This window comes from Leiobunum rupestre, chromosome 3 (genome assembly GCF_980474605.1).
Source record: "Leiobunum rupestre chromosome 3, qqLeiRupe1.1.hap1, whole genome shotgun sequence".
In the NCBI taxonomy this organism is placed as follows: Eukaryota; Metazoa; Arthropoda; class Arachnida; order Opiliones; family Sclerosomatidae; genus Leiobunum; species Leiobunum rupestre.
The window spans coordinates 8,051,859-8,069,609 of NC_143386.1; the positions used below are offsets into that span (position 1 = coordinate 8,051,859).

The 17,751-nt window shown below is 37.1% G+C and overlaps 2 protein-coding genes across 2 annotated transcripts; both read right to left on the minus strand.

Moving 5' to 3' along the window:
- Positions 1 to 189: 189 nt before the first annotated feature.
- On the minus strand, positions 190 to 11,742 carry LOC149949268 (neprilysin-11-like). The gene is made up of 19 exons (XM_090167726.1): positions 11,642 to 11,742; positions 11,270 to 11,286; positions 10,843 to 10,983; positions 10,737 to 10,772; positions 10,020 to 10,181; positions 9,869 to 9,958; positions 9,596 to 9,801; positions 9,356 to 9,532; positions 9,211 to 9,288; positions 8,769 to 9,143; positions 8,147 to 8,245; positions 6,853 to 6,939; positions 6,691 to 6,788; positions 5,881 to 5,939; positions 4,862 to 4,984; positions 4,674 to 4,783; positions 2,441 to 2,506; positions 2,189 to 2,379; positions 190 to 454 (listed from the first exon to the last, which is right to left on the minus strand). Coding segments are annotated over exons 1-19 (2,226 nt in total). The 5' UTR covers positions 11,644 to 11,742; the 3' UTR covers positions 190 to 345.
- Positions 11,743 to 14,078: 2,336 nt separating this feature from the next.
- Positions 14,079 to 17,710, minus strand: mEFG1 (mitochondrial translation elongation factor G 1). Its single transcript, XM_090167713.1, has 16 exons — positions 17,536 to 17,710; positions 17,384 to 17,416; positions 17,200 to 17,322; positions 16,803 to 17,140; positions 16,617 to 16,733; positions 16,484 to 16,557; positions 16,347 to 16,423; positions 16,125 to 16,279; positions 15,741 to 16,059; positions 15,532 to 15,678; positions 15,415 to 15,462; positions 15,196 to 15,348; positions 15,042 to 15,134; positions 14,898 to 14,973; positions 14,599 to 14,667; positions 14,079 to 14,536 (listed from the first exon to the last, which is right to left on the minus strand). The coding sequence occupies exons 1-16, from the start codon at positions 17,590 to 17,592 to the stop codon at positions 14,196 to 14,198; spliced, it is 2,220 nt and encodes a 739-aa protein (XP_090023839.1). The 5' UTR covers positions 17,593 to 17,710; the 3' UTR covers positions 14,079 to 14,195.
- Between the last annotated feature and the right edge of the window lie 41 nt (positions 17,711 to 17,751).

A 17,751-nucleotide genomic window follows, 5' to 3' on the forward strand; every position in this document is an offset into this window, starting at 1 on the left:
TTCTATAAGAGACAACTCGCAAATAATCCACCGTAAATACTTTACATTTAATGGCCCTATTTGCTACGGTTAGTAAACAAGTGGGTCTACGAAATTATGACGCGTATTTAAGGGGGTCATTCACAAATGCGATAGCTCAACATAAAACCAAACTGTGAAATACGTTTTGCAATTTTATTATACATATACATATATATAAAAATATATATACCTATATCTTTCATTTTACAAACTTTTGTTTGTTTGCAATATAATAAAACTATGTTTGTTCGCATAATATAACTGTTTTCATTAAATTAATTGTATTTACAAAGGAGGCAACGGCAGCCTAAACCGGCAATTGCACTACCACATGATGCATTTATTTTCGTTGAACATTAAAGATTCATTCGTAACTTTCCCACAGTTAAAAGCGTCGAAAAACTCTTGGAAGTTACTTAGAGGACCTATTACTCTATACAGACGCAAAAACATAACGAAAAAAGTGGGTTAGTGTGAATTTCGTTGGCCATAAATCTTATTCATTTCTACCATGAATATCGAAGTTGAAACTTTGCCATTTTTTTACTGCCAAGGCTTAGCACGAAAATTATTTCATACATAATTAATTCGCATCTTTTCGATATAACGATAATAGCCAGTGCTTCCACTTTAGATATTTTTTTCTGTGCTAGGTAACCTAAAAAATTGCCCTTTTTCCCTATTAAATGTTAAATATTCCCCAAAATTTTCCTTGTTCATTCTTTGGCCTTATAATAAATAGTTTCAACACCACATGAAAATGACGTAAACGCGAAAGTCTACATCAGTTTTCTGTATTGTTGAAAATGCTTAATAAATAAAATATCTTCAAGGAAATCGCCAAGGAGTAATATTTCTGAGAGCTAGGACCTGCAAATTACGGTTTATAGAGTGCTTGTGGCAATACCATTACGGTATTCACGCGTGTTTCCTTTTATCCAGGTAGGTTTTTTTGACATATTAAGGCTTAGAAAAAACAATGCGTTCTGTTTTCAGTTGAAAAATTTTCATTATTTCAACAAGCACTATATAAATAGTAATTTAGAGGTCCTGGCTCTCGGAAATATTACTTCTTGGCGATTTCCTTGAAGATGTTTTATTGAAGCGCCTATTAAGGATGATTTTTTAAGTAAATTTATTTTAAAAATATAAGCCAAATATGATAAAATAGGGACCCTGTTTGTGCTAATTTCTAAATAATGTACACCATAAGTGTATAATATTGAAACATAAGTGTGACACTTCCTATTCTTCACATGCAAAAGTTTTACAAAACAGATTGCATTACGGGCTTCGACGTCGTTTTGCATCCGCTTGCTAACGCGTCACCCGAAGCATTGACAGCGCCTCGCTAGGGAGAGATTTTCTTCTTGTGATAACGTCACTCCGTTACTAGCTCTCACAGTAAATAATACAAGTAAAATATTCCCCAAAGTGACAAACTTATGGAACAATTTTAAAGAGTTATGGTACACGAAACATGTTTTCGAGAATCATTGAATCAGGCGAAAGTTTAAAAGTGACTTTTTGTGCAACGAGTCCAAAAAAAATCTGCTATAATTCAAGTTCATTTCATTGAAAATAGTGGTAATTTACATTATTTACGAAAATTACCTTTTTTTCCTATTTCCCTATTTTATAAAAAAAAAAAAAAACTATTCCCTTTCTTAATTTGAAAGGTAAAAATTGCTTACAAAAAGTAAAAATCCCTACATTGGGAAGCACTGATAATAGCTAAAATATTAACAGCAAAACCCGGAAATATTTTGTAGATAGAGTCAACTACAAACGTCTGTCTCCTGATTGGCTTAAATGCAAAAAGGTACCGCCCATCCCGACGGTAGGAAGGGTAATAAAATTGTTCGATAATCAAGGTAGAAATGAATATATTCATGGTTGGCCTAACCTCTAATTAGTCGAGGGGTCGGACACTTGCAAATTTTGCGTACATCCCATGAATTTCAAAGTTACTTCAGAAATCAGAAACTGCGTTTTTGAGATTTCAGAGCATGATTTTCGTGTTTATTTCTGTTTTTATTTTTAGGCTGATTTCGAGATTTTGATTTCAGGATTTTCCAAGTTGATTTCACGATTTCGGAAATCATTTTGCTCTAGAGTGTACGCGATTTTTACAAAGGTCGGGCCCCTCGTAATTAGCTCGTTTTACCTGTATTTGTTGGACGCGTATCTGTAGGATGGCGATAATCTGTTCATTTCCAAGATTTCTTTTTTGGTGTTTTCGCAATATATTGCCGCCCGAGCCAAGAAAAACAGTTGATCTGTTGTGAAATATCTTAGCTCAGTATTTGGAAATCCATCATCCACTAGGTTGCCACTCTTTTTCAACTCTTGGTAGGCCTGTATCGAACGCAAACCTTTCAGTTAAGTCGACAAAGAACGTGAAAACAGAAGTACCTACGTAGTAGCTCGATCGAATGCCAATATTATCCGCTAGGTTTTCCTGGACGATACTTCTGCCATTAAACTGCGTGTAGTTATACCTTTTTAGTAACGCGAAAATGGCAAATATTTCTCTTACGAAAGAAATATTCATCAAGGCTATTAAAATAAAACGTCTACCTTCGTAGGTTCAATCGCGTTGGAAGTCGTCAGTTATATTGAACCATTGAGATACCAGGCTTACTCTTCTAGCAACGCTAAAAGTCGTCTTAACACAATCATCATCCCAAAGTAAAAATAAGAAATTCTTACTTAGAGCTACGGAGCAACAAACACAAGGAGAACGCAGCTAGCCTTTAAACACGCTAACGAAGGGTTGTGTACGAATTTCATTGGACGAGCGTCACGAGCCTTTACGCTGAACGTTTTACGGGCGGGGGGGGGGGAGACAATTTCCGAATTTTCCCCTTCCGACGGCAGCAGGCGCTAAAGCGTCTAGCCAATGAAAAACGTACGCAAGAAAATCCACGACTTTTGACGGGCAGTGCCATATTTCCGCCTAGGCCAACCTAGGCCGTGGCCTAGGGCCCATCCTTAGAAGGGGCCCTCCAGTGACCGTAATTACTGTATTCGAAAGGCATAAATCTATTATATCAATCGTAATTTATATTGGAGAAATTCCTAGGTAGAAGATTTTGTTTTAAAATTACCAAAATTTCTGCCCGACAGTTTACGGACGCAGCCTTAAATCGCAATGTTGCATAATTATCGCATATTTAGTCAACCATTGTTAAGAGCTTTTATTTAGTAATATAACCGTAGAGCTCAGACTTCTACTCTGAATCAGGGAAATTCAGGCCCAGCCTAGTTCCAGGGATAAGAGTAAATGCAACGCGTGAAAAGGGGGCCCAGACTCCTTATCTGCCTATGGGCCCAGGATCTCTAAGTCCGGCCCTGTTGACGGGTTGCGTTCTCCTTGTGTGGGGTGCTGTGTTTGTTGCTCCTAGCTTAGAGCCTAACGATTTAAAATGTCAAAATTACACTACGTTGGGATATTTCATTATATAAAAAGCATATTTTTCCCGAAGTTTTAGAAAATTAGTATATGATGAACTGTTTTTCAGAACAGTTTTTTGGAAAATCAGCGGGAGCTTGGCGCCTGCGAAGGTACACGTTTCGAGCCGAGTGGTCAACCACTTCCCAAAATTGAGTCACCAATTACTAGTATATGAAATTGAGTACAGGCTTCGTTAAAACTAGAACTGTAATCAGTAACGTAATCACTTTACTACAGAAAAAGCTACAGGCTTGTACACTAACTAGAAGAATATGAAACTGACAAGGAGACGACCCGAGGTGATAATCACCGATTTTGTTCAAATTCGGGTATAGTGTACACCTCCATGTACCTTAAAAAACCTGCAAGGGAAAAGTTGCGACGGGCTTTCGTTTTGCCATGGCAACCGAAAACGTTTTTGACAACATGATTTGGGATTTTTCCATTGAGAATAACATGGGAATCTGAAGGATTTTAAGGGTCCCCCCTGGGGAGGATAGTTGCGGTGGAAGAGGAAGTCACTCTAGTCCTCAGCTGTGCGAGGGTTGGGCCATGATGAGGGCGTTTGTTTGCCATATGTGTGCCTGTCTTTGTGGCTGTCTCACTGGCCGAACGTTTGTTTCGCAAAGTGCATTTTTGTCCCGGCATGACTCTTTGTCTTGTGTGCCGCCGTAGTGCCCAGCGGAACGGCGGGGTACAAATACATAACCTTATGTGAAACATTTTGAAATATGAAAATATTTTAAAATTTCAAAAACGTTAAAAACAATTTTAATTGATTTTAAAAATTTAATGTATTCAAGTTTAAATGCAATTTGGTCAATTGGGGGACCCTTAAAATCCTTCAGAGTCCCATGTTATTTTCAATGGAAATAATTTCAAATCATGTTGTCAAAAACGTTTTCGGTTGCCATGGCAAAACGAAAGTCTGTCGTAACTTTTCCCTTGCAGGTTTTTCAAGTTACACGGAGGTGTACATTATAACCGACTTTGAACAAAATCGGTGATTATCACCTCGGGTCGTCTCCTTGTGAGTACAGCCTTTGTTGATACTAAATCTGTAATCAGTAACGTAATCACTGTACTACAGACAAAACTACAGGCTTGTACACCGATTACGGGAAGTGATCAGCAAATTACATAGATGGATACTTCACTCGTTAGATATGTATTATATACTTCTGTCAACATTTACCCCGTATTTGTCATACTGGTCGACGAAACATTGCGTCCGCTTTTGGTACTCCTCATTGCTGTGATCGGACCACCAAATTTCCCAGTTACCATCTTCATTATAGCTCTTTCCTTGGGCGCGTAAAAGCCAGGACGATGATCAACTCTCTAGCTAGATACTAAAATTTCAAAAAAAAAATCGTAGTTTACCTTCGATATCAAACGCGTGCCCGAATTCGTGTCCAACGATGTAACCCAAAGATCCGTAATGCATGAAATCGCTAGCTTCCGTTCCAAAGTAGTACGGTTGCATTATCATTCCCGCAGAGAGTTCTAGAAATGGTGCCAATAGGCATTTCAATAAATTTCGCTCTCTTTCTAGGCACATACGCGCGAGTCACTGAATAAAATAGTCACGTGATTATGTTAGTTTTATTTGTAAGGCTGAAGCATAGAAATGAGACTAGAAGCACGATTAGATTGTGGTGAGATGTACGAGTTAGAAGGCTGTCCTGAGAGTGGAATCGCCAGTATTCTTTGTCATCTATTTTACAAAATTTAATGTTTCAATTTTTTTTAATAGATGGCGCACTCCTGCGTGGATTAGTAGCGAATCCTAGCGATTCCACTCTCAAGGTAGCCTTCTAGCTTGCCCGTTTTCCTTGAGATTACGGGATAGCGCAGTGGTTCTAGTCTCATTTATATTTCTATGGGCTAAAGTTGATAGCGTGCGCACGCATTTTTTTAATTCAGGAGGCGCGAAATTGAACAACCATTCTATATTGAAATATTAAGCTACGCGAGCCTTAAAAAATAAAACTCTTTTACAAGTATGTCCTGGCTCTCTGTATTACTACTTCTAGGCAAATCGCTGAACAAGTTTTATTTAAGCGTCTGTTAGTTAGCTTGGTGCAGGGGCGTAGGAACCGGGGGGGGGGCAATGCCCTTCCCTAGAATATTTTTGGGAGGAGCAACTAATGTTTTTGCCCCTCCACCTTTTTGGTCAGTAAAAAATCTTCGAAATTTAAAGCATATAAAGCTTTTAGAACTTCAACTGTGTTTAAATTTCAGTTTTTTTCCCGCCAATTTACATAGTAGTAAAAAGTACACATGCATTCGGAGAAGCTACACTTAATTATAAATTCGTTTCTCTTTGCCCCCTCCAACTTCTAGCACGTTCCTACGTCCCTGGCTTGGTCATAACCCAGTCATCTCCCGTAGTAACGTACCTAGAGCATTGATTGACCTTTGATATACCGCGTCCACAGATGCTACGGCCGTCAGTAGACTAGAAAAAAAAATTTGTCCATGAAAATACCACAATGTAAATTAAAAAGCCTTTTCAGTTTCAGCGTCCGAATCGAGAAGTTCCTAAACTACGCGACTTTCATCTGGCAAGCTAACGATTGGCTATTAAAAACACAAAACGTCCGCTTAGCAGATAAAAATCAAGTAGTTTGTGAGCTTTTCGTGTTGACCGCTACGTGGCGCTTTAAAAACTAAAAAGTCTAATTTGGCTGCCAGAATAAAGGGAATTTCGAGATGGCTCAATCGATTGATGGTGCCAATTAAAACCTTTGGTTGAGAAGTGGATAAGTACTGATTTATTACCAAAAAAGTTCTAACACTATTTTAAGCGATGTTCTATGGAAAATCTATAGACAAAAAGCTTAAATCGGTAAATGTTCTGCATTAAAAGAAATAAGAACATTTTCTCGGTTTTTAGAGAATTTAAAATTTCTAATATAAGCGCCATCTGGAATTGAAAAATTTGCTTCTAATGTTGTTACCTATGTGAAACGATGCTAGGCTAATACTCAAAGCACCACCTTAGGGCCAAGTCATCTAGCCACCTTACAATGCTTTGGGCGGTGGTGGCAAGCCCTTCATGCCACACTCAATATTACCGTTAACCTCAATGAGTATTTATCAAAAAAGAAAACCGAAGAACTGGAGGGAACCACTCTTCAACCCTTTGTCAAATGTGTATCGGTCTACAAAGAGGAACGAAATTTCTAAACTGCTTTGAAAGAACTTACGACGAGCCTGGAATCCGTACGAACTTGATCGCTCTGTACATTTCGAAGCTCCTCAGTTTGAGAGTATTCTCGAGGGCGTTGGATCCCATTTTGCCCAGCTAAATCGAAGTAAAATCATTATTAGTTTAACTACTAACAGGGTGGAAAGCTCTTGATATTTACTTTGGCGACGGGAAAGTACATCTCTGAGATTTTCGTGATATCTTCCAGCCAGGCCGCGTATCCGATGTCGACGCGAACCTTTTTAATCTGAAATCATAAATTTAGAGCTCAAACTTCATTGGCCCATGGGCTACTAAAAGATTACATCAAAGATAATATAGACATTATACCCTAGATTCAAAATCCCTGTCAATAGAGTTTACCCACTTAATACCGGAACTCCGAAAAACTTTGATTCATAGTTACCATGTTAACCAACTATAGCGCCCTAAAAGCAACTTACAAAGTCCGATTTTTGGGAGGTAAAGTGCCGGAAGTGGGTAAGCACTTTATTACCAAACCGTCTAAAGGAAAGCTTGATACATTCAAATCTAGAGTACGCAGTTCTAAATTATCTTTGATTACATCTAGGACGTGTGTTATTGAGAAAATAAAGTCCCACAAGATGAACGCAGAGGTGTATTGGTAAACGCGTGGGTGCCGTCTGGCACACGTGTAAGCAACCCTTCATAGTCTAATAGCGTTTTCCATTTCATTCCTCGAAATTTGAGAATAAAATGGAACATCTTTTTAAAGTTTCGAGCGATTTATTCCAGAGCTTAAAAGGAACAACGAAAAAATTGCTCCTAGCAGACCGAGCACGTTAGAACACGGAAAATCTTGCTCCGAGCAGACCGAGCACGTTAGAACACGGAAAATCTAGCTCCGAGCAGACCGAGCACGTTAGAACACGGAAAATCTTGCTCCGAGCAGACCGAGCATGTTAGAACACTGAAAATCTTGCTCCGAGCAGACCGAGCACGTTAGAACACGGAAAATCTTGCTCCAAGCAGACCGAGCACGTTAGAACACGGAAAATCTTGCTCCTAGCAGGCCGAGCACCTTAGAACCCGCAAAACTTGCTCCTAGATCTGTTGAAGCGTTCTCAGAGCGCTCGAGGGGGGGACTCGAGAAAATTGATCGGAGCAGATCCGATCACGAAAATGAAACATGAAAAGTTGATTAGGGCGATCTCCAACGATCGAGAGCGCTACGTTGCTCTATGTAAAATGAAATGGTTAGTACACTACTGGATAAACGACCATTTATTGCGATATGCACCAAATTGGAAATTTGACTGCTTCCGAATCAACTTTTCATGTTCCATTTGCGTGCTCTGATCTACTACGATCCATTTGCGCGTGTTCGATTTGTTGCTCTCTTTCCTTTGTAGATCGAGAATAAAATCGACAGAGTAACGTCCTAGATGAAATCTTTCATTGGTTAAAGCGACCGGAACGGTCTCGCAGTGTACTTTGGTAAGGGCCTTCTTTTTGGTGGCGTCGTCCATCCAAGTTGATTCCCGAATCAAGGATTCGAACTTATTTTGAACTGAGAGAGATATTCTTTTCACCTAAAGGAACAAAAGGATCACGGAATCTGTCAATATTTATTTTGTCAATCGCTATGACCAGAAGTATATAATATAACTCTTATAGATAAGTATTCATCGTCCGATACTATTAATGCTATTCGCCCGAAACATGTACCATCACGGGAAGAGATTCGTTATTCGAAGAATGTGTTCTATAAATAAGTAACTTTTGCTAAAGAGTATAATTTTATATTTTATAGCATTAGCAGGCAGTAACGTAGCCAGGATTTTGGTTCGAGGGAGAGGCACGCCCCTGTTAGGGGTCGTGCTTCACGCGATACATTTTTAAACGTGGTGCTGCGTGGGATCAGCTTCATTGGCTAACGGTTCATAAATCCTACTATAATTCGTTTTAGTAGGAGTTGGCGTTATGAGTAGTGATGTTGGAGAAATGCTTTTCAGGGTTGTCTAAATTGGAAAACTGCCTCTAGCATGCAAATGCTCCCGCGTCATTTTTAAATCCTAGATGAATAAGAGATATATTATATGCTTCCAAAATCACCTTCGTTAAATCTGTTTTTTTGACAAAGTGGGTGAGGTACAGATGAGCGATGATCTCTTGGGGAAAGAGATTGGTGACCTCCTTCAAGCAAACTAAATTTCGGTCACTCGGCGTTTCAACGTTGAAATGGTTCTTGGTGTAATTCACGAAGTACTCTCGGTACTGGTGTGGAAGAACCATGATCCTCTGGGAGATGACGTTGAAAGATAGATGATTCGCCGCTGTCCTGAGGTTTTTTTCGTCTTTCAGAAACTCAATCAGCTTCTGGATGAAGCCTTCATCGTCCAACTGGATTTCTTCGTCCTCCGTCAAGGATTCGCCAATGTCGTGCAAGGTATCGTTCATAATGATTTGCAGGAAGTTGAGCCAGTCAACCTGTTTTGAGAAATCAACTGTAGGAGGAGCTTGATTGAGATGAAGAGGATTCCTGACACCTACTCACACCTGGTAATCGTTTGCGCATTTCCTTGATAGTCACCCTTTCCGGTGGCTTTTTCTTTTCGCTTTCAGGAGTCACGAACTAAAATAATAATGGATGAATATCGTTAAGGCCAAGGAACCTTTGGCGGAACCAGCCCCGCTTGTACCTTGTTCAATTGCAAGTTCAAGTCCACTAGATCGTTCGTATCATTGCCCATTAACTGGTCTTTAATGTCCAAATCCTCGTTGACCAAGCGCGATATAAGTTGAAGGGCGTAAAATTTGTAATTGGCGAGTTGAAAAGGATCAACAGGGTCGGTAAATGTCCTAGGACCAGCACCCAGCTGATTATAAAAAGTAACGTTTTAATAAAAAAAAATGACAAAAGCCCAAAATTACGAGCTTACGGAAACAATATTACGACTGGCGTTCTTATAGTCGGTGACCACTCTCCATCGAATCAAACAGTTGTCGCTAGTCCGTTTCAACGCTTTGGCTACCGCCTCGTACCAAATATATTTGGACGGATCCCAGGTGGAGTGTATCAACGGGGAAGGGCCAATCTCTTCGAGGAGATTCTTTACCGAATTTACGCTGGTGTTGTCGATGTTTTCTAATAAAGTGGATCTATCGTTATCAAATCTCGTTCTGATTTCAAAAACACTAAAGTTAAACATTACCAGTATTCATACACGCCTCGAAAAAGGTCAAGACGTCGTTGATGACATCGACGTGCTCGTTAGTTACGTACATCTTCCGGCCCAAAAGCCCTGCAAAAATTAAAGAATTTTGAAGCGCTGTTCGGTTATTCGCGAAAATACTAGCGCGTACTTAACAAATTATCGTCAATTTTCTTCTTCATTTCCGAAGAAACTTGGATACCGCCTTGGAATTCCGGAATAGGTCTACTCCGAGACCAATTCCCGCAAGCGAACTCGTAAAAATCCTGGCAAGGATCGGCGCTGAAGTTCCCAGAGTCGATTAAATGGGCAGCTAGTTGGTCGAAGGTAATTCTAAGTTACATTTGTCATTGACACACGTACCACCAGTGTTGCCGCTAGGTATTTTCTGAATGTACCTTTATAGAATACGGAAACCATGGACTAATTAATGTATACATTAATTAGTCCATGCGGAAACGTACTTTTTGTACTCTTGTTATAAGAAACAGGGTGCCACCTATTTCTGTATATTTTTAATACAAACAAGTTTTAATAGATGGCGCTTAACTTTATTTTTTTCTCAGAAATGTTTCAATTTTAAATTGAAATGTGGTACAACCAAATTTTGGTAACTTTGAACATGTGAGTCTCAAAAGCCTAATTTTGTATATTATTGTAAATCTAACCTAGTCAGGAGCTTCTTAAAGGTCGTTTTTCTCATAATTTTACGGTTTTGAAAGACCTCGAAGGAAAATTTCCCAAAATTCTGAAACGTACTAAAATTCTCCTTAAAATTTTAAAATGTACTTTTGTACTTGGTTATTTCAAATCGTACCGAAAAAGTACAAATGAACCAGTTTCGGCAACACTGCGTACCACGACTTACCCGCGGCGCAGTTTCCTTCGCACGAGTACAAATTCTCTAAAATGAAATACACATTTTAAGGGTCGTACATTTAATTAAAACGCGTGCTCTTACCACATTTCCTTACTTTGGTGTTTGTCTTTAAGCGTAATAACGATAATAGAAATTAACAAACTAACGCAGAGTAGGGAGAGTGTGACTATCACGACTATAATCAGTCGTTTAGAATTCGTTTTGCGTCTTCCTACCATTTCTGAGGATGATGAGTCTATACAGAAAAGTATTATTAAAATTCGTCAAAATGCTGCTCCTGTATAAACAATAGTTTATAATATGTCTTACAAGAACAGTATCCGACTAAACCGTTAAAATGAACCGTGTAACTTTGAAGATATTTAATTCGGTTTTCAGATGGACGCGAATTTCCCGCCAAATCGCGGATGTGGATGTTATGTAAGAGTTTTTGGAGGTACATGATTCCATCAGGATAAAATTATCAGGATAAAAATGTGGATTTTTTTCTCGTAAGACATTAGCTAATTTAGGATTGTTACCTGATTCCGCTAATTCCCTTCAAGGTGAGAGTTCCAATAACAAATCAATAATATTAGAAGAACTGGCAAAGAATAACCACTTAACTACGAGACTTAAATTAGCAATGTTGAATAAAACCAAAATTTACATTTAAGTAATGATAACTGGTTTTGCTTTACAAAGTCTATAGAATAACAAATTTTTGAAGCTCATCTAACTATAAAGATTTTTTTTTTCAAAACTGTTTATATAATTTTTTATACATTATAAAATCAATTGATAATATACTAGATTAGATTAAAATGAAACAAACAAACTTTGAATTACACGGGGCTAGTGTTACTAATATTTCATAGCGTGTATTTTTATCAAAATTAAAAGTAAAAACTTACATTAGGACGTGCGTAGTTTCGCAGAACGTACTGTCTTAGAAGCAGATGGACGAATTTTACCTACTCTGGTTAGAATTGAAATAAGACGACATGTTTCTCGCGAGGCTCCACTTATGAAGAAACCGATTTATCAGAGAAGGGATTTTAATAAAATCCCTGATAAGAAAGGTGCGCTTTTAACCTTTGAAGTTGCGTATTAAAATTCGGCATTTACCGGTCCGCATTATCGGCGATATGACAAATAGAGAAAGCTATAATCGGTTGGAAACTTAGAAGGGGAAACGATTCTAGCGCAATTTCGTATAAAAGATATGGTAACTCATTTGAGGAATTTCGGATTTGACTGTGTTTATCCGTACCCGCTAGTGTTACCTAAATTCGAGTAAATAAAATCAATTTCTTATTATTAGAAGTTTATTTTATATCACTTAAGTTAATAGAAACCATCTAGGTCATTAAAGGGAGTATACATATTTAAGACAGATCAACGAGTGTCACATTCAATAATGAGCTAGGCTAATACCCAAGGCACAACCCAAGTCATATAGCGACTTCTAAAGTCATTAATTCCGGTAGTCGGGTTACAATGCGTAGGAGGTTGGTGGAAAGCCCTTCATGCCACATTAACTATTACCGTTAACTCAACAACATTTTAACCAGGAGAGAACTGGCAAACTCTAAGAAGTAATTCATAATTTTCACCCAGTGCCACAAGCTGTGATAGAACACAGCTCCTCTTGCTGCTAGGAGAAAGTGCTAACCACTCCCCCACCTACTCACGGGTTAAACTACGTTAACAGAAGCCAGGGAGATTGGCACTAGTTAAAAACCAGACATGGACCTTATTAGCAGACGAACTTGCAATTTAGTTTCTAATCCCTTTAAAACGGAACATGCAACTTCGTAAGCTAAAAACTATTTTTCAATGGGAAGGATTTTCACGCCAAATAGCGGATGTTTACACCGCATCATAAAAGAAAATATATCGCTTGTTTTACTTCACGGGAATAATAATAAGGGAATACTTATCTTATCTTATATACTTCTAATATTATTGAAAGCAATTTCGCTATTATAATTGTTCCCTTTCTAAGGTTTCAACTGACTATACCCGTGTTTTCACGGAAACCCGTGAGAAACTATCTGTGGTTGTAACCAAGAGATAACGTTATTTTTTGGGACGTAATTAAACAAGAATGCTTTTGAAGGAGTAAAAATTATCTGTTTCATCGCACGCACCAAACCTTCTTCGTTGCAACACGTTTTTCTCGATATTATTATTAATATTATTTTTAGAAAGTTGTTCTCTACCGGGAATTAAAAACGAAGGTGTATATATTCCGGTGCAAATCAATGATAGCATAAACGGTAGTAGCGACTAAATAATTTAAATGGTAAGAGGTCGATTGCCTATTAAAAACACAGATAAGGTGTAAGTAATAGGAAGGTTGCAATAGAAAGGCAATTTTGTACGTCAATTTTGACATTTTGAAGACTGATATTCCGTAAATAATCGAAGCATTTATCAGATTATCCTTTGAAATTAACAACGTACCAAATCCTCTTTGTTTGAAAAGGTTAAAAGATGCCGATAACAAGAGAGTAATTCCAGTAGATAGTCCCGTCTTGTTGAATTCCACCTCGGAAAAGCTAGGTTATCTCTAAATAACAGACCTTGTGGAGTTACCGTAATTTCAGTGTTTTAAAAGTTCGTGTAAAACCAGCGAACGCCGGAATATCTTAAGTAGCTAACGTGGAAAACGTGGTCTTTACTCGTTCTAATTTCGCGCCGTATATTTTCAGAAACGTAGCGCCACCTACAACAAACATATGTATTGAAATTCCGCCCTTTAGCAATAGGAAAATTGAGAAACCGAACCCTACATTAAATGTCATGAAATAGTAAAATTATATTGACATACATTTCAATTAAAACATAAATAAAATGAATTTTATAAAACAATTTTTGTTTGCAAATATAATGAAGTTATTTTCTTTTATTTCTTCTCTAATATAAAGATACTGAAAAATCGGGGGGATTTTGTTCAAGAGCGGCGGGGGCAAAGACTATATAAAGCTACGCTTTATATAGTCTTTGGGCGGGGGAAATTGATCCGGGGGTGATTCTGTTCCATAATCTTATTTCGCATGGTTGTCTCAGATGGCGCTTTTACGGATAATTTTTATTTTTTTGTGTAGGCCAATAGTCCCAATACCGTAATTTAACGAAACCGATTTTTTACCGATATGGAAATTCTATACTTGGTATTGCATACGCGAACCGATTAATGGGTAAAAACGCGATATCGTTATTTGATATCGGTTTTTGCCTCAATACTAGTTCTGTTAATCATTAACAGCATATAGAATTGCAACCTAAATAATTCGAAATTTAAATTTTATATGCCTAAGAATGTAAAAAAGCAAAAAAGGAAAATTGTATGCGGCGTACAATGTATTATTTACAGAGGGCGCTTACAAAACAAGGACCAATTTCTTGTTCCTATTGTGTTAAAATAATTTAAATATGGTACCTAGTTATTTCGAATCTACATTAATTTTTCTTTTTTTTCTTCATATCAAATTCCTTTGCTTCTTGGTAAGACTGAATCAACTGTTGTTGCAGCGCAGGTTTTGCAGGTGTATATCTACTGTATTCCATAGTAAACTCTCCATTGCCCTGAGTGGACGAACGTAGTTCGGTAGAGTAGCCAAACATATCGTTCAATGGAACCTCAGCGCAAATATAACTCCAGCCCTCATTGCTGTCGGTTGAGACAATTATACCGTTTCTTCTATTAAGCTGACCCATGACGGCACCTTGAAAAGCAATGGGAACAGTCACTTCAACCAACATGATGGGTTCCAATATGTTCCATTTTCCTTCCTCATACGCTAATTGCAAATAAATGGTTAGTGTATTGATGTTTTCTACCAAAAATACGAATCTATCCTACCTTGTCTAACAGCGCCCTGGGCAGCCAGAATGAATGATATTTCGTTTGAATCAACCATATGATTATCTCCTATAAATATTAAGGAATTGTTTCGGAAAATAATCTAGTTTTAAGTCAATAGATAGCTATTAATATAACCATAAGTAATGTAAAATATTTATAAGTATTACAGAAAAAAACATCGGTTGAGTTTAACACAACCAAATTGTATAATGGGAAGTTTTGGAACAAGAATATAGGCTTCCTAACTGACAAGTGTCTTTTACATTACCAATGATATACCATAACTAAGAGCCTACCATCTTGTAATCTAAATTTGACTCCTGCAATTTTATGTCCTGATAAATAACCCTTTTCACACATCATTCTGAATCCCTACAAATAAAATGTTAAAAAAATTTCATTATGAAGATGGATAGATAAATTAAAGTTGTTTAACGCACTTTTTCAATATGAGGCACAAATTGTCTGGGGACATTAGTTCCCGAAGTTTCATCAACGAAAACAATTTTTGTATTCTCATGCGGAGGCAAAGGCTAAAATAAAAATTCTGGTTATTAATACACGAAATCCTAATTAGTTAAAAGCTTTTAATACTTCAAGAAAGCCAATAACACGTCCATACTGTCCAGAACCACCACTTTGCTTTTTGTGCAAGTAATCAAACTCAAATGGAGCCATTATAGATTCGCGAAAAGCGACTTTAGGCTTGCCCAATTCCACTGGACAACCATATTCACGTGTCATTCTCTAATATCGGAAAAAAATGACATGATTAAACCAAATATCAGTTAAATTGAAATAGTTTAGAAATACCTGTGAGTAAATATCGAGATGCAACTCACCCATACCGGAAGCAATAGTCTATAAATTGAGATAATTAGACAAATTTGTTAGTTTCAAATGATTAATAAAGATTAAAGATAGGTATACTTCTTTATTATCGGTATCGTAATGAATACGAAATGTTGGATCTTCTCTTGTAAATCTGTTGATGGCTTTAGAGAAACTGTCCAAGTTTTTGGTTTCTTTAGGGTGTATCGCCATAGATATTACAGGTTCTGGTACATAAATTGATTCCTAGGCCAAAACATAATTTAACTTTAAACAACAAATACTTTTTGGTCGTGAATTTTTTTTACCAGAGATAGCTTGAGATCTTTTTTATTGATGAAAGTGTCACCACTGGCACAGTCGATACCAAATAAGGCTACAATATCACCAGCGTAAGCTTCTTGAATATCTTCCATCTCGTTTGAATGCATTTGTACGAGTCGTACTACTTTGGTTTTTTTACCAGTTCGGGTGTTGAATATTGTGTCACCCCTAGCTAACATCCCTTGATAGACTCTTAAATAAGTCAGTTGGCCGAATTTTCCAGCCTCAAGTTTAAAAGCAAGTGAAATACATGGTTTAGCGTCGCTACGAGTTGGATCCATAATAATTTTTTCACTTTCCCCACTAAAACAATTAAATTAAGTTTCGTGATTCACTCAACTTCAACTTAATTAGAAATTAACGCTCACCCTGATTCTTTCAAGGCAAAATTTTGAACTTCAGATGGGTTGGGCAGGTAATAGATGGCTGCATCCAAAAGGGGTTGCACTCCTTTGTTCTTAAGCGCCGTTCCCATTAAAAGTGGGACAAATTTACGTTGTAAGCAAGATCTTCGGATCCCATCCTAATAGAAAATAACTAATTAATATTTTTATTTAGATACAAAAATTGTTTGAAAGTACAACTTATACCATAATATCTTGTTCAGTTGGTGTTTTTTCTTCAAGAAAAATGTCTCCCAAAATGTCATCAACATTGGAAACATGTTCTGTAAAAAAATAGAAACTAAACTTAAACAAAAATTTAAATATTAATTAAAAAAGATTACCAATTAATTCCTGCCTAAAATCTTCCATTTCAGCCATCATATCTTGGGGTACCGCGTCTTCCCTGACTATTTCTCTACAATTAAGGAGAGTGTAAATGAAAAACTTTCAATAAAATGCTATAGTAAGCCACACCCGTTATTTCCATCAAAATAAATAGCTTTTCTATGAATTAAATCCACAACTCCTTTATGATTTGATTCATGGCCAATTGGAAGTTGTAAAAATGCTGCGTTATAATTTAATTTCGATCTATAAGAAGATAGCTAGTTTGGTATATAATGTAAATTTGACAAATTGTAGAACTTTGAAATAGAGTACCTCATCTGACTAAGAACTCTTTTATGATTTGCTCCCATTCGGTCTAACTTGTTAATAAAGCCTAAACATGGAACATTGTATCTCTTCATTTGTCTGGTAACAGTCAGAGTTTGAGACTGAACGCCACCAACAGCGCACAGAACCAAAACTGCTCCATCCAAGACTCTCAAAGCTCTTTCAACCTCAACTGTGAAATCAATATGGCCTGGCGTATCGATGATATTAATATTGTATCCTTTCCAATCCACATAGGTTGCCGCTGACTGAATAGTGATTCCACGCTGCCTTTCTAATTCCATCGAATCCATTTTGGCACCAACTTGATCTTTGCCTTTCACCTTGTTTTGCGTATCAAAATTATAAGAGCGTGTGATGATATTCAAACAATTGCTTTTACTTCATGCATTTCATCTATTCTTCCAGAGTAATACAGCAATCTTTCAGTGAGGGTAGTTTTTCCAGAATCAATGTGTGCAGAGATACCAATATTTCTAATAAATTCCACATCTTTGTGCACCGTCTTATAAGATAATGATTAAATGTAAATAATTTATAAAGAAATTAGCATAAGATTAACATACGTTTGCATTACTAGAGTAAGCCGCTTTAAAAATCTGTAAAATTAGAAAAGGAAAATTTTAAATTACCGGTAAACAAGCATGGTTCTTAAGCCTCGGTCAATTTCTTTTATAAACTTAAAGTACATAATTAAAAAAATAATAACAATATTTACCTTTTGCAACGATTTACAATGACTTTTTAATGTATTTAGTCTTATAAACCACAGCATTTTAAACCTTTACACTACTTATGAAAAAATTCCACATTAACATTAAGAAGCCCGTCTTACTGATTGCGTAATAAATCCCCTTCTCTCTAATGGAAGTGATAGGGATGGGTGTTTAATCTTTACCACGCTTTTACACTAAAATAATCGAAATACGCTTAT